Raw genomic sequence first — 15272 nt, forward strand, 5'->3', positions numbered from 1 at the left:
AATGGGAGAGGGAAATCGACGTACCGATAGAAACGCGGAATGTTGTAAGTATTACAACTAATTATTCATTTATTATTAGGTGTGTTATAAAATACTTTTCATATGAGCAGTATTGTGTTTGTGTGGAGTATATTATGTGGCGAGTATATTTACAATTGGTGTGATTTTCGATCAAATTTCAATAAATATATTTTGTATAGACTATAAAAGTTTGAATAATGGTATGTGTAAAACATAAATACACAATTAAAAAAATAAATGCAGATATTTAATGTGAGTTAAAGAATTTTGAAGCATAACAGGTTGGTTTAATTAATATCTGATATACCTTCTAAGAACTATCGCTCAGGACATCTTTTCCTCCGAGTGACTCATCTCTAGTGAACCATCGATGCCAGGCGTGTTGACGAATTTAAGGCCACCACTAGTTATCGAAAACCTCGATAATTTCTTCGCCGCGTTTGCTGCTCGCTGAAGAAAATAAAATTAACCAGGAGCGCAAAAACGCGAATCGCATATTGTCTGCGCAGCTAGCCAGACTTACGGGATCGAAACGGGTTAGCATGCTGTTAAATCAATCGATCGCAGCGGATCGTTTATTGCGCGCTGCTGTTGTTGTGAATTAATTAATAATATTTTATGGCAGATGGAGCCCCTCTTCGTGTGACTGTGTGTGTGTGTGCCCTGGCATCTGAGTGTGTGGGTGCGTGTGTGTGAAAAAGAAATTGAGGGGGGAAAGCAGAGAGAAAGGAAGATGCGCTGGGAAATGGGCGTCTCTAAAGTTAAATGACACTTTCGCACGTAACTGAAAAATATATATACGTGTATTAATAAAAATAAATACACACTGGCCAGCAGGCAAAAAACGGAGGCGGAGAAAAGCCGTCGGTCGTCAGCCGCCGCGCGCATGCTCCACAAAATTGGTAGTTTAATAAACTAATAAACGGCTCTGCTCGCAAACTAAATCTGAACACCATAACCTTTCATCGCGTGTGATTATTGGTGAAAAGCGGAAAAAATCCAACTGCCCAAGAGCCGTGTAAATTGCACATTATAATTGCAAAATAATCGAGTGCAGTGTAGTCAAAATAGTAGTGCCCATTTGCGGGAGCGAGATGGCAGGCAAACGTGAAAAAGTGAGCGGTTCGGCTATTGGCTCAATCCACTAGTGCCGTCCCGCTCTGGCTCACGGTTGTGCCGTTTGTCGGCTGTCTGTTTTGATTTTCTCTTCGTGAAAATAAGCGCGCGAAAGGGGTGCTCGTGTACTTTCTTTTGACCTACCGTCCCCCCCACTCGACCCACCCCCATCCCCTCCCCTGCGCTGCCCAGCCCCTTGCGTGCATCGGAATGTGTGATAAGTGATAAAGCCAGATGTTTGTGTATATATCGCCGCCAAATGTCCCAACGCTCACACACACACATGTTGCACACATTTTGTATTTTTTTTTTATTTCTTCGCTCGCTCTTTTTGCCGCCTTTTGACTTTCGGTCGTGTAATTTGAGCCTAATTCGTTAACGCCTGACCACATTCGTTATATATACTATATGTGCAGCCCGACTTCCACGCAGAGAGCTACCAAAGAGGCCCAGGAATAGTTTTTAGTCACATCTCTAAAATCCCGCAGAGGAGCAACGTTTCCAATAAGCAAGCATACATAAATGGTTTCTACTTTCATTGGTCTATTAGGTGAGCTATAGTTCTATCAAAAGCGTTTCTATATGACAAAATCAACATAAATTAAACTAGCATCGATTTTCCACTGATAAGAAGACTTCTTAAGTTTTACTTAATAGAAAACTCACAAAAAAAAAAACTCACAAAAAAGTCACAAAATGCTAAAAATTGTTATTCATTTAAAGAAAATAATTTAGAAGCCATCTACAATTAATCGCAATGTTTTTCCTTCGCAGACATTCAATCATGGTGGGAGATACCGTGTATTTCGCATTTCTGTTCATTGTTTAGTTCCGCCTTTGATCTGCCCGACATCGACATTGAGGTGAGTATCTGCTACACACATTCTGAATTGAATCAATCTTATGAAACGCAATCTTATGAACGCACAGGACCTCGAATCGGCGCTGCTCTCCGATGGTACCAGCGATGAGGATCAGGTCGCCTTAGTGCCCGAGTTAATTGTGCGCCTGCTCAAGGGCTGCGATGCGCTACAGTCGGTAGCCAAGGAAATCACACACAGCAACTATCAGATGTTCTTGCGTCGCTTCCTGCGCCAACAGTGTCGCCTGCACCAGACCGAGAACCACTTTGACACGGACATTGACTTCCAGTCGCTGCCCGTGCGCAAGCGTCTGCACATCCTGCACGATCTGTGCCACTTTCGCCTGGACTCCGCCGATGTGCAGGTCATCCTCAGCAATCTAGAGGCGGACAGTCTGCGCGTGGAGCCCCTGGGCTACGACGCCAAGAACTCCGGCTACTGGTACTTCTACGGCACGCGTCTCTATCGGGAGGACAAGGCCACCGGTGGAGCGGCCGCCTCCAGTTCGGGTTCGGGATCAGGGTGTGCCGGAGACTCATCTGGCGGAGCATCCAATAGCAAGGGCATCGGCAGCAACGGCACAGTTTGGCAAGTCATCTGCTTCACCGAAGAGGACTGGCAAAACTTGGCCGCCAAGTTTAAGACATCGACGAACGCCAAGGAGCGCGAACTCTTTCACATACTCGATGACAACTTTCTGCCCAAGCTGCCGCAGCTTTTCCGCGAGCGTGAGCGTTTGAGGCGTAGGAAGTGAGTGAAATACCCTGAATCTAACTAGAATCCAATTCAAATGTTTCCAAAAGATACTCAGCATATTTTATAGAGCAATTATACTAATGAAAAAATATTTTACTTACCCAGACTTTTGCAAGTGCGCAACTCCAGTCGCATTCGCAATATCGCGGAGTTGAAGGCGCGCCAGGAGGAGGAGCGCCAGCGTCGTGAGCGGGAGGATCTCTACCAGGAGCGGCAAAACGCGCACTGGTTGGCACCGCCGCAGCAACAGCAGCAGCAACAACAGCAGCAGCAACAACAACAACAGCAGCAGCAGCAGCAATCGCAGCAGCGCACACGCAGACGGTTAGCACGCCAATGTTCCTAAGAAGGCTGGCGTACGAGACGGCCACATCCATCCTACTCACAGAACAGGAAGCAGAAACAAAACAGATACATTGAACTCACTTGCATAACAAAAGCATCTTTGATTTATGTTTTCAATTGATCTTTTGAGTTGCCGTACTTTTATAATTTGTTAAGCGAAGCGAAGTGTATTCGCTTACAATTTGTGTTGCTGCAGTTGAGAAACCAAATCGCCATCATCAACATCGACGATAAATCCAGGATTAGCATCGACGAAACGAGGATCAGCACTTAATTTGAGTTTTGCCCATCATTTAATTTTGTATATGGAAGAATTGGTTGGATTTCGTTTTCAAAAACAATCTGTAAGCATGCTTTTTAATCTATTTCTATTCGATATATGCATTATCTTATGGTTTAAGTTTATTTTAAAGAGAACTTCTCAGTTTCATCCCATTCACGAGACACAGACATAGACAGAATCGTATCAAGTAACCTCTCATATCGTAAAAAAGCTGATTCAATCTTAAAATTAATTCATCAAAATTAATGTGTATCGTTGGCTTCTAATTAAAACAACTCAATCAATAATATAATATATATGAAAAGCATTAAATACATCATCATATCCTTAAATCCATTATTATTTAAAATTAATCGTTAATATTCCAAAAACATATTATTAATAACCTAATTGTTTTTTTCCTAACTGCTTGCATTTTAGATCCCAGTCTACGTCGACAGCTAGTGGTATTTCAACCTACGCAAGCTCCCTGAGACGAACAACCACAACTAATTCGAGCGAATTTCTGTGCCACAGGGAAACCTTCTGCCTCTCGCCAGAAAACGACGAAGACGAAGACGACGACGACGAGGCCCTCGACGCGGAGCAGCAGTCAAATCAGCCAGAAGAGCAGCGGCAACAAGAGGAGCAGCAGCCAGAAGAGGAGCAGCGGCAAGAAGCAGAGGAATTATTAGCAGGCTCAGCAACTGGTGACGATTTTCGCTCTCCAGAAGCGCCGAAATCGCAAACGCCGGCGGAATTGAAGAGCAAGAGTAGTCACCACCACCATCATCATCATCACAAGAAGAAAAAGTCGGGCAAGAAGCAGAAGAAGCGACATCATCGTGACAAAGAACGTGAACGGGATCGCGAGCATCATCATCATCATCGGCGGCGACACAAGCATGCTTCAGAGGCAGACGAGGGCGAGGACGACAACAATAACCACAACAGCAACAGCAATAGCAACAGCAACACCAATAGCAACACCAGCAGCAACAACAGTGTCCAGCCAAAGCGAAGGCGTAGTGGTCAACAGCAACATCATCAGCAGGCAGAGACTGCCGAGCCCAGCACTTCTCTAAGTCCCGAGGACAAGGAGAACTTTTGTAGGCAGCTGCAACTTCTGGACACCAATTCGGCGGCCATTGCGGTGGCCACAAGTATTGCCGATCTGAGTCTGCCCTCGCCGGTGGCACATGAGAGCGAAACCGAGCAGGACGAGCAGGTTAATCGGCCGGCAGTAGTGCAAGCACAGCCACCAGCAGTAACTTCTTCAATGGCGCCAGCGGCAAATGTAAAGTTGCCTGGCAGGCAGACGAACAATTCGCTCAGTTCGCTGACTGGAAACATCTTCATACCGGGAGGAAGTGCGCAGCAACAGCAGCAGCAGTCGCAGCAGCAGCAATCCCAGGAGCCGTCGAGCAGCAGTAGCAGCAGCCACAGTGGCACCACCACGACAGCCAGCACTGCGCGTTCCAAGAAGCAGAAGGCCGTGCTCAACAGCACCGGGAGCAGCAGCACCAGCAAAGTGGCTGACAAGGCGGACCGCAACTTGAGCAAGACGGAGACGGGCAAGTCCAAGAAGTCGGCCACGGGCTCATCGGCGTCGTCGTCCTCCAGCAAGGCGGAGCGCATCAGCGGCGCCTACTCGGACAAGAGTGGCGATGAGTAAGTGAGGGTGGACAGTTTCGATCCCCAGACACAACACAATCGTACTATCCGTTTGCTCTTGGCATATTCTTTAATCATTCCTTATGCTTCTGCTTGCTGTTGGAGGAGTGGGCATCATGTCATAGATTTACATCTTGCTTAAGCTAAAATTTAATCTCAAAGAATGTAAAGCCTTAATCAAGGTGCAACTTCATATTTCAATCATGATGCTCAACTCTGGTATTGTTGTTGATTTTGATTATTGAGTTTGGGCCCTATGCTGCGGTCTTGGTTCCTTTTCTGTAACAACTAATCCTTCCTTGATTGTACATTTTCATCATCCGTTCTTAAGTTTCGTTCCTAACTATACGGCATTGCATGTTGTCGGCTCATTACATCCACTCACCCATCAAATTGTATATAATATGATCAATTGATTAACATATTTATCATTGTTATTGTAAACTTTTGTACCCACCCGCAAAAAACAAACGAAAAAAAACATTTCGACTGTTGATCATCAAAAACCCGAAACCCCGATAAAATGTAGCCATGTAAATAGTAGCAACCGTAGCACCACCAACAACAACAGCAGCCTTAACAACAACAACCATAAGCACGCGTCGCACCACAGTCAAAACAACAACAACAACAACAGCCATCCAACGACGACATCGGCTACAACAACAGCAACAACGACAACGTCGCAGGGATATCATTATAATTCGAATCATAATCATAATCAAAATAATCAGAACCACCAAAACTCCCACTCCCACTCACACCACACCCACCACCATCATCATCACCATACCACTAATAATTACAGTAACAAACATAAAACCAAATCGCACCACTCCCTTGCCCACAACAACAACAACAATAATCACACAACAAACGCAACAAGCACATCACAACTCCACCCCGTAACCACAAACAACAATTCAACGTACAACTCCTCCAATCATGCGAATATTCTTAGCTTCACCGAAACGGAGGAGGTCCTGCAAATCGGGATGCACAAGGTGCTCGTCTACGTGAAGAACCATCGCGATGCCTGGCCATTTGTGGATCCCGTGGAGGAGGATATAGCACCGCGCTACTACTCCATCATCAGGAGGTGGGTACTTTCTTGCCAAAAATCTACTTCAAAAATGTAATCTCGAAATCCGCTTTCCAGACCCATGGATCTGCTGAAAATGGAGGACAAACTGGACAGTGGGGAATATCACAAATTCAGTGAATTCCGCAACGACTTTCGCTTGATTGTCAACAACTGCAGATTGTACAATGGGCACAACAATGGTACTATTCCACTTGAAAATACAAATTAAATACAAATCTAATATACTTCCATTCTTCCGCAGAATACACAGAGATGGTCAACAATCTGCAGGATGCTTTCGAGAAGGCCACCAAAAAGTATTTTGATAATCTCTCCGACGACGAGGATGATGATCCCAATCTGAGCTATCCCGCCGCTGACTCCAAGATGAACGTCTTTCGCGAGAAGTATTTCAGCAAGAAGGCGAAGGAGGAAACGGAGAAGGATGCGCCTGGTCGGCCGGAGAGCAGCGCCGAGGAGGATCTCAGCGAGATCGAAGCGGCGGAGGCACCACAAAAAGCCCAAAAGCGCAAGCGAAAGGAGAAGGACAAAAGACGTAAAAAGAAGACCAAGAGTAAGGCGGATGTGGAAACGGATGATGAAGATATGGAGACCGAAAGAGAGCCAACCCCACCACCTCCACCTCCTCCGCCAGCAAGCAAGAAGAGCAAAACAAGCAAGTTAGGAAAGGAAAAGGAGAAGGATAAGGAAAAGGAGAAGGATAAGGAAAAAGACAAAGAAAAGGAGAAGGAAAAGGAAACTTCTTCATTCAAGCGAGGACGAAAAGCTAAAAGCGATAAAGCCGCGTCCAAATCCAGCAAAAAGACCAAAAAGGGGGCCAAAAAGGCTTCAGCCGATTCGGATCTTGAGTCGGATGCCAGCGACAGTCGCGAGAGCGAGGATTACAGCGATGATGACCACATCTCGTTGGCCAAAACTAAATCCCTTGTGAAACCCACAGCTCGCACGATAGCGGCCCAAAAGAAGAAATCTGTACCCGCTGAATCCAAAGTAAAGATGCCTACTCCAGTCAAGCGGCAAGTGAAAGGCAAGGGCAAAGGTGGGCGCAAGGCCAAGGATGACTCCCTGGACAGCGACCAGTCGGATGTGGATGTTAAGAAGCAGCTGCCACCAACGGCAGCTGCCGCTTTAGCTGAATCCGCCGCCGAGCTGGAAGAAGATGCGGATGATCCGCCCCCGGATGAGGACGAAGATGAGGATAGCTCGCGGTCGCGAAGCATGTCACCCTTCAAGGTTGATCTCCACAAGAAATACTCAAAAAGTGCCCTTAACGATGATCTCTCCGAGCTGCTGACCACCGTGAAAAAGGTTCCCACCGCGGAAACCACAAAACTTAGTGCCCGGCACCAGGATGAAGCGGATGAGGAGCGATCTTTCCGAGAGTCTGACGGGGACTTTAAATCCTTAAGCAACAGTAGGGCCAACTCAGAGGAGCGTCCGCCGGTGGTAAAGAAAGGCAAGAAGGGGGAAAGCTCGAAAAAGGAGAAAGAAAAGAAAGGCAAGGACAAAGACCGAGATAGGGACAAGGAAAAAGACAAAGATAAGGACAAATCCCGCAGCGCAAAGCATAAGAAGAGTAAAGAAGAATCCCCACTCTCAGCGGCCGCCGCTGCAGCCGCAGCAGAGCAGGCCGAACTGGAGATGCTGTTGCCTTTCATGGACAAGTACGATGTGATCAAGTATCGACGTAGTCGAGCCGCCCTGAGCGGTTCCAGTGCATCCAACTCGTTGGCTCCCTCTGAGGACTCCAAGTCAGCAAGCACGAAAGGCACTAGGGAGACCAAAAAAGCAGCTGCGAAGCGAGAAAAGTCACCTGATGCTGTGGAGCACAAGCGCGGGCGGAAGAGCAAAGACCAAAAACGATCAAAGGAGTCCGATAAAGCGGAAAAAACTGATAAAGCTTCAAAGACCGACATCGAGAAACACCCCGAAAAGTCGAAGAAAAAAGAGGAGCCACAAAAAGTAGGGGAAAAGCCTCCAAGAGAAAAATCCCCGGTACCGGCATCAGCTTTGGAAACTATCAAGCAACCTCCTGCGCCAACTCCAGTACCCACACCAGCGTCCGGCAAGATGAAGGAAGCACCAGCTAAAAAGGAACCCAAGAAAAGACCCGACAAACAAATGCCGCCGCCTCCGAAACCTGCCGATAAACCAAATGAGAAGGGATCGGGTAAGAAGGCGTCCAGCAAAAAGGCAGCCCAAAAAGCGGGACAACCGCAGACCAACAACAACACGAATCTAGAAGCTTTGGATGTGGAAACAGAACAGACCCTTAAGGACATAAATCGCTGGCTGGAACACACTCCCCGCTTCACAGAGTTCAGTTCGGCCAGCAATTCACCATCCCGATACAATCTTCTGGATGATTTCGACTCGGGCATCGGTAGTAAACTGGATGCGGCCGATTTTCGACGACCAGTGGCATTGGCAGCTCCAAAAGCGGAATTGGTACCCACTAAACTGGCCGAGGCACTCAACGAACTGGTGAGCGAGCCAAAAGAGGCTGTTAGCAAATCGGAATCGGACTCGGTGGCACCAACTCCGAGCAGTGTGAGTAGCAGCTGTGGTACTCCTCCGCATTCAATGCACTCAGGGAATTCCATTGGAAGCACATCCGCCACTGCGGCTTCCAGTTCAAATTGCTCCAATAACTCAATGCCCACGCCATTACCAGCGGCGGTTACTCCCACTCCCACGCCCACGCCCGCTCCTCCGCCACTTCTTCCGATTCCCAAGCCCAAAGAGCCAAGCACCACCCAACTGATCCTCAATCCACCACCGCCGCCTCAAGTTAAACAGCAGCTGGCGAAGGAGGCCAAGCGCAAGTCCCTGAAAGAAAAGCAGGCGGCTCAAGCTGCCCAAGCCCAGCAGGTGAAAGCCAAGGCGAATGTTATGCGAACCATCGATAGGCTGCAACCAGGCAAAGCGAAGGGTAATCTTTTGCAGAATGTGGTTGCCGTAAAATCGACGGATGAGGGCGGAGATTCGCACGCAGGTGTAAATCCAGTTACCACCAAGGTTAAGGAGTTGAAGAACGCCCTTATCACGGAAACATGCGAGGGAGCACCGAAACTGAGTTTGGGCACGGTTCTAAAGACACAGGACTTTACGTTGGGCAAATCGCTTGAGGAAATGTCTGGAAAAAAGGACGCCAATGAAGACGACAGTCCAAATGAGGAAATCAAACCGGAGAATGATTCCACACCTACAACACCGAACACAGAGGCACCGAAGCCATTTGAAGCCCTTCTGGAACTCAGTAAAATAGCTAAGTCCACAGAGCCATCGAAAGCGGAGGCTAGTCAGAAGGAGAAGCCCAATCTCAGTGCCTGGCTTAAAGCCTTTGGTGGCCCAAAGGTCAGCAAGAAGTCCGAGGAGGAGGAAAAGCAGCAGACGCCTGTCCACGATCTTCAGGGTGACTCCAAGGTTGCTCCGCCAGCTCACTCGCCAGCTGGGGATAACTTCTCCCTACCAACAGTAATGCGCCAGAGGAAACCAAGCACTGGCAGCACGAATTCAGAGAGAAGTTCCTTCAGCCAGGACCCAGATTCCCCTAGAATTGCCATCGATGAGCGTTATGGATCTTATGCCGCTGGTTCATATACCTCCCCGATCGGTGCCTCACCCATTGGCGCATCCCCAATTATGGTTTCTCCTAAGCCCAATGACGATATGGGTAAACCAGCGTCACCTTATCCTCTAAATGGTGCTATCAAAGTGGGCTTCTACCAGGACACCACGACCAAAAGCAGTCCGGACAAGAGCTGCAGTCCCAGAGAGATGAACTCTCCGTATCCCCAGTACTCCCAGCATATTTACTCCTCCGCCTCGTCACCCAATGTATCCACTCCGGATATGAGTGGAACGTCCCCTTACGGAGGAGGAAACAGCTACAATCCTTCGGGCTCTGAGGCTTCCAAGACTCCGGCGTATTCTTCCACATCCCCGCTTCCGATTTATGACCAATACAAGCAGCCGCGCTCCCAGGAATCGGACTACAACTCTTCCATGAGTCCGAGCACACCGAACCCGCATTCGCCGTATCAACAGCCCCAAAGTTCTCCGTACACCACCCCGCAGCAGTCGCAATCGACACACCCGTCGCCATATCATGGCCAGTCGCCGTACCATCAGCAGCAGCACTCACCATATCATCCACCCGCGGCGCAGCAGCAGCAGCAATCCTCACAGCCTTCACATAGTCCGGCAGCCCATCAGCAGGCCCTCAGTCCTATGCACAGTGTGGAATCGCCGGCGTCCTCGGCAGCAACGCAACCGCCCACACCGTTGGCGCAGTCGCCGGCGGAGCAGCAGCACTCGCCGTATCAGCAGCCCGTGTTATCACCTTATCAGCAGCCGCAACAACAGGTGCAGCCGCCGGTGGTACCGCCAGTTCAACCAGCCACAGGTGCTCAGGCAACAGCGGGTAAGAACTGATTTGTTCAGCTGTTGAAACCATTTTCTAATACATTTCCTTATTCCAGCTCTGGGCAACAATGGCTATGCGCCCCCTCATGATAGCTACCAGCAGCTTCAGCAACAACAGCGATCCTTGTATAACCCAGCCACTTTGATTAATCCTCTGCCAAGCGCGGCATCTTCAACAGCTTCCATAACCAAGCCTAACAATGACTGGAGTATCAATCGCAGCCTGTTGCCGCCCAGTATTACGAATACTGTAAATCAGGCAGCACAGCAACAGCAGCAGCAGCAGCAAGCTGGACAGCTACAACAGCAGCCACAAATGCAAGCTGCACAGCAGCAGCTGCAGTCAACACCTCAGCAGCAGCAGCAGCAGCAGCAACTACAAGCAACACCTCAGCAACAGCAGTTGCAAGGATCCCAGCAACAGCAACAACAGCAGCAGCAACAGTTGCAGGTAACTCAGCAACAGGGACTGGGCCATCCGCAGCAACACAAACCGAAATATCCAACCTATGCGCAATATCAGTCTACTAATGCCGCAGCCAATGCTGCAGCCGCAGCAGATGCCGTGGATAATTTGCAGCAACAGCAGCAGCAGCAGCAGAAAATTGTGCCTCCAACTTATGGCAGTGATATGGCCACATTTATGCAGCATCAAATGCAACAGCCGCCCAAAACGGATACCTTAATAAATCCACTAAAACGACCAGGAGAGGAAATTGGTATGGATTACAGTGGAAATGCGGCCAATAAAATGCAGAAAAGAGAAGAGACTCCTGCGCAGCAGCAGCAACAACAGCAGCAAACGACCCAAAACCAGACGCCATCCCTGCTTAACAAGCAACAGCAGATGTTCAATAGTTTCCTGGGCTCCATGGCATTCGGCAAACCTATTGGCAACATAGCGCCTGATAAAGCATTTGAGATGTATAACCGAGCGGCGGCCATGGGATTCCCCAAGGACTTTGCAAAGGACAACAGTTGTCAGCTGCAGCAGCAGCAGCAACAGCAGCAGCAGTCGCCCCAGGTAGCAACAAACAAGCAGCAGACGAATCAACAAACGCAGCAACAACCGCAGCCGCAGTCGCAGCAATCGCAGCCACATCTTACTCAGCTTCAGACGGCGCTCAGTCAGAACTACCAGCAACAGCAACAACAGCAGCAGCAAACGCAGGCGCAAAAATTGCCGCAGCAGCAGCAACAGCAACAGCCGCAACAACTTAACTACCAGCAACAGCAGACACAACTCAACCATAATTATACCGCACAGCAACAGGCAACTGCAGTGCCGGACAAACCTCCCGCAGCTCAGTCGACAGTTGCTGCTGCGGTAAGCGAAACGAGCAGCAACATGATGAACCTACCCTCTACCGCGCACCAGCATCATCTCAGCCAGACGCATCACCTGGCCGCCTACAACAAGCCAACGCCGCCGCCTCCCCAAACCTACAGCAATCCCCTGATGCAATCGATGTTGGGCTATGCCGGCAACTATTTCGACAAGACCATGCCGCCGGCAGCCCATATGTACAGCGCTTCGAGCTCGGCGGCTTCGGCTTATGGGAATCCGGCGCAGCAACTGCCGGGTAATTATGTTCCCGGCAACAATAATCCCGCTCACCAGCAACAGCAGCAGCCACAACAACAGCAGCAAGCTCCTGCTGTTGCGCCAACAGAAGTCAAAGCTCCAGCGAAAAGGGGGCGAAAGAAAAAGGCAGCTACAATTGCAGCCGAAGCTGCGGCTGCAGTTGCAAAGCAGCAGCAGCAACAACAGCAGCAGCAACAGCAGCAACAGCAGCAGCAGCAGCAACAACAGGCGCAACAGCAGCAACAGGTGGCTGCCCAGCAGCAGCATCAGCAGCAGCAAGTCTCAGCCCAGCAGCAGCAACATCAACAGGTGGCCGCCCAACAGCAGCAGCACCAAGCCATGCCGCAGTACAATATGCCTCAATCAGTGGCTTCCGCGGCCGCTGCCACCAATAATCAGCTGCAGGCGCATGCGCAGGCGCTGCACCAAGGCTTCCAATTGTATGCGGGTCTAAAATCCGGAGGCGTATCCTCGCCCGTCGGCGGTTCAGCAGCTACGCCGGTAAACAGTGGTTCCAGCAGCAATCAAACGGCGGCGGATGCGGCAGCCATTTCCCTGAAAACATCCACAGGTGGAATGGTGCCCGGCAGTGCCTTCAATTTTGCGCCAACCCCAGGAACTCTGGGCTTGTACGGAGACCAGGCCGCTGCAGCTAGCAGCTATTTGGATCAATTTAGAGATGCTCCCAATCCCTACTACATGCCTCCGGCGCCGGCACACAGCGGCACAGCTGCGAATCCGTCTGGAAATGCGGCGGACAAGGGTCAGAATCCACTGAACACGGCAGCCGGATCGTATCCCTTCCTGGCGGCGGCGCATCCATCCTCGCGGGCAGCGGCTGCTGCAGCTGCATATCCGTTTGCGGATCCCAACTCGCAGTTGTACCAGCAGTACCTAAGGCGCGATGACTTCCACACGCGGATGATCTTCAACCAGAGTCTGCTGGGCGGACCGGCAGCGGCGGCGGCAGCAGCCGGATATGGGCAGCCGCCGCCGCCTCCATCCGCCTATCAACGCGCTGCACTGGGCATGCCCAAGCCGTATGACATCAACCGGCAGTCATGGTTTTAGCAGTACGCCAGTGCCGCCAACGTGGACCTCCAAGGAGACGACCTGACGGGGGCGGCAACTGGAACAGCATCGGGACCAGCAGCAGCTTCATCTTCGACAGCAGCTACACAGCGATGAGATCGACAGAGTGGGCAGGCTTAGAAAGGTTTCAAATCCACACGCTAATTGGTTCCAAAAAGGTTAACAAACCCAGAGTTCTCGTTTCATTTTTGAGCTTATGTAGAGAAATTTCAGTAGGTGTTTTATTTTTTGAAACTCGCTTTTTATATTGTATATTTTTTATATTTATGCTGAGAAAAGCATACAAATCGTTTAATAAGAGAAAAGTACTATTTGACAAAATGTTTGTCATTCTGAAAATCTATTTAGTTTCGAGAACGAAAAGAGAAACATCTCGTAGTCCTGCAAGAAGCAAAGTTTGCTTGTGTTTGATGTGTAAAAGTAAGTGAACTTTTTGAGGTGTCTTTGTTTTGTACTGATATTTGATATTCATTCGCGAGACTCGAATTCCACTGCCCCCATCCTCCGACTCATTTTTGTATTCTATGACCATTTTCATTTGTGCAATGTTTCCTTTTGACTGCAGTTGCGCCCTGGACTTTGGCCACGCCTAAATAGCAAGTTTGTTGGTCTTTAGTTTGTAAACTTTCAGTAGTCTGTAGGTTTTAAGCCTTTTGTTAATGACAATTAATTTTAATAGCTTTAGCTAATTAGGCCTCTAATCTAATTTAATTGAACTTAATTTGTTTTAAATGCTTAACAAAGGAAACTAAGCAGAAAAGCGAAAGAGAAATAATGCAAAAAATTCAAAGAATTACTCTAAAGCTCCCCCTGACTATAATTAGATTTTAGTTTTTTCCCGAACCTAACTCGTAACTATAGAACTCGTGTAAATTAACTACGATTATTAGTTTTATTACTATTGATTATGTACTACGACTATTATAACTATTATCGATTCGTGCTGCGGGCGATTTGTTGAAATATTTATTAATCCAACCAAACAAAGAGATTCGCAACACACAACTAAAGCTAGATACGATATCTAAGTGGAGAACACACTTTTAGTTTGTAGAACGCCAAGCAGATGTATAAATTTTTGTTAAATATGCTAAGTAAAAGTACGGTCTAAGCAGTAAGCGTCCCCTCAATTCAAATAAATCAATTGTAAACCCATACAGCTCACATATGTGCAACATTCCGCCGCAGACCTAATCCCCTTCCAACTTCCCAACTTTCATTAAGAAAATCCATTTGGTGTACATACAAGAGGGAAAGCAGACATGTAAAAACACTTCTCGTTTTTACGCATCTCAAATTGTAGCTTTAAAGTTTAAACCATGTAAAAATCGATATAGATTTGACGAAAAGCAAAACAATTGAAATTTATGAAATATGAATGAAAAAGTGTCTTAGTCGCTATTGAAGGCGAACGGAGCTGATGAATCGAGAAAAAAAGGAATAAACGGAGCGAGCGCCCATAATATTATTAATGGATAAATATATATTAAATAGTGAAAACAATAAACACGAGAAACCGTATTTAATTAAGTTGTTAAAGCTTTCGTTTTGCAAACGTAAATTTTAATTCACTTCTCTACGATAACATAGTTGATAGAACACAAATGGAAGAGACGCGATGTGAAATTGCGCAGAGACGGTACCTAGAGCATAAAAGAGCAGCAACAAACATATTTAAAGAACCACAAGCTAAATATTATATTAATAATGAATATATATAAATAAATATATATATATATACACAAACATATATATTATATGCAGTAAGTGCAGCCAGTGCACATTATACATAAATCTGTATGTATAGGCAACAGCAGCAGCAAGAGTAAATTACAATAAAGAATTCTATTGCATATTGTACGAAAAAACAGAAGAAAACACAAAAATCAAAAGAACCCATGTTTCGAATCAAGGCGATAATTTCGCCGAGCAATTATTATGCAATTTGAGCCTCTCGACACGGCACGCGTTCATTTGCATACAATTGCACTCCGGATTGCGACTACTGCTGCCCTTCACCAGCTG

The 15272-nt window shown here is 47.7% G+C and overlaps 1 protein-coding gene across 5 annotated transcripts; it reads left to right on the plus strand.

Moving 5' to 3' along the window:
• Nucleotides 1-304: 304 nt before the first annotated feature.
• Nucleotides 305-14737, plus strand: LOC6544947 (protein split ends). Of its 5 annotated transcripts, XM_001971505.3 has the most exons (10): nt 305-557; nt 1554-1687; nt 1912-2000; nt 2068-2750; nt 2862-3080; nt 3805-5034; nt 5567-6136; nt 6197-6321; nt 6384-10568; nt 10627-14737. In XM_001971505.3, exons 2-10 carry the CDS (start codon nt 1660-1662, stop codon nt 13224-13226), a joined length of 9729 nt encoding a protein of 3242 aa, XP_001971541.3. In that variant the 5' UTR covers nt 305-557; nt 1554-1659; the 3' UTR covers nt 13227-14737. The 5 variants fall into 5 exon arrangements, 1 of the variants encoding a protein (XP_001971541.3); XR_003407740.1 differs by lacking the exons at nt 5567-6136; nt 6197-6321; nt 6384-10568; nt 10627-14737 and having other exon boundaries at nt 329-557; nt 2862-3445; nt 3805-3830; nt 3901-3958; XR_003407739.1 differs by lacking the exons at nt 5567-6136; nt 6197-6321; nt 6384-10568; nt 10627-14737 and having other exon boundaries at nt 329-557; nt 2862-3445; nt 3805-3875.
• Nucleotides 14738-15272: the final 535 nt, after the last annotated feature.

The sequence above is a fragment of the Drosophila erecta genome, unplaced genomic scaffold (assembly GCF_003286155.1).
Source record: "Drosophila erecta strain 14021-0224.00,06,07 unplaced genomic scaffold, DereRS2 tig00000021-arrow-pilon, whole genome shotgun sequence".
NCBI lineage: Eukaryota > Metazoa > Arthropoda > Insecta > Diptera > Drosophilidae > Drosophila > Drosophila erecta.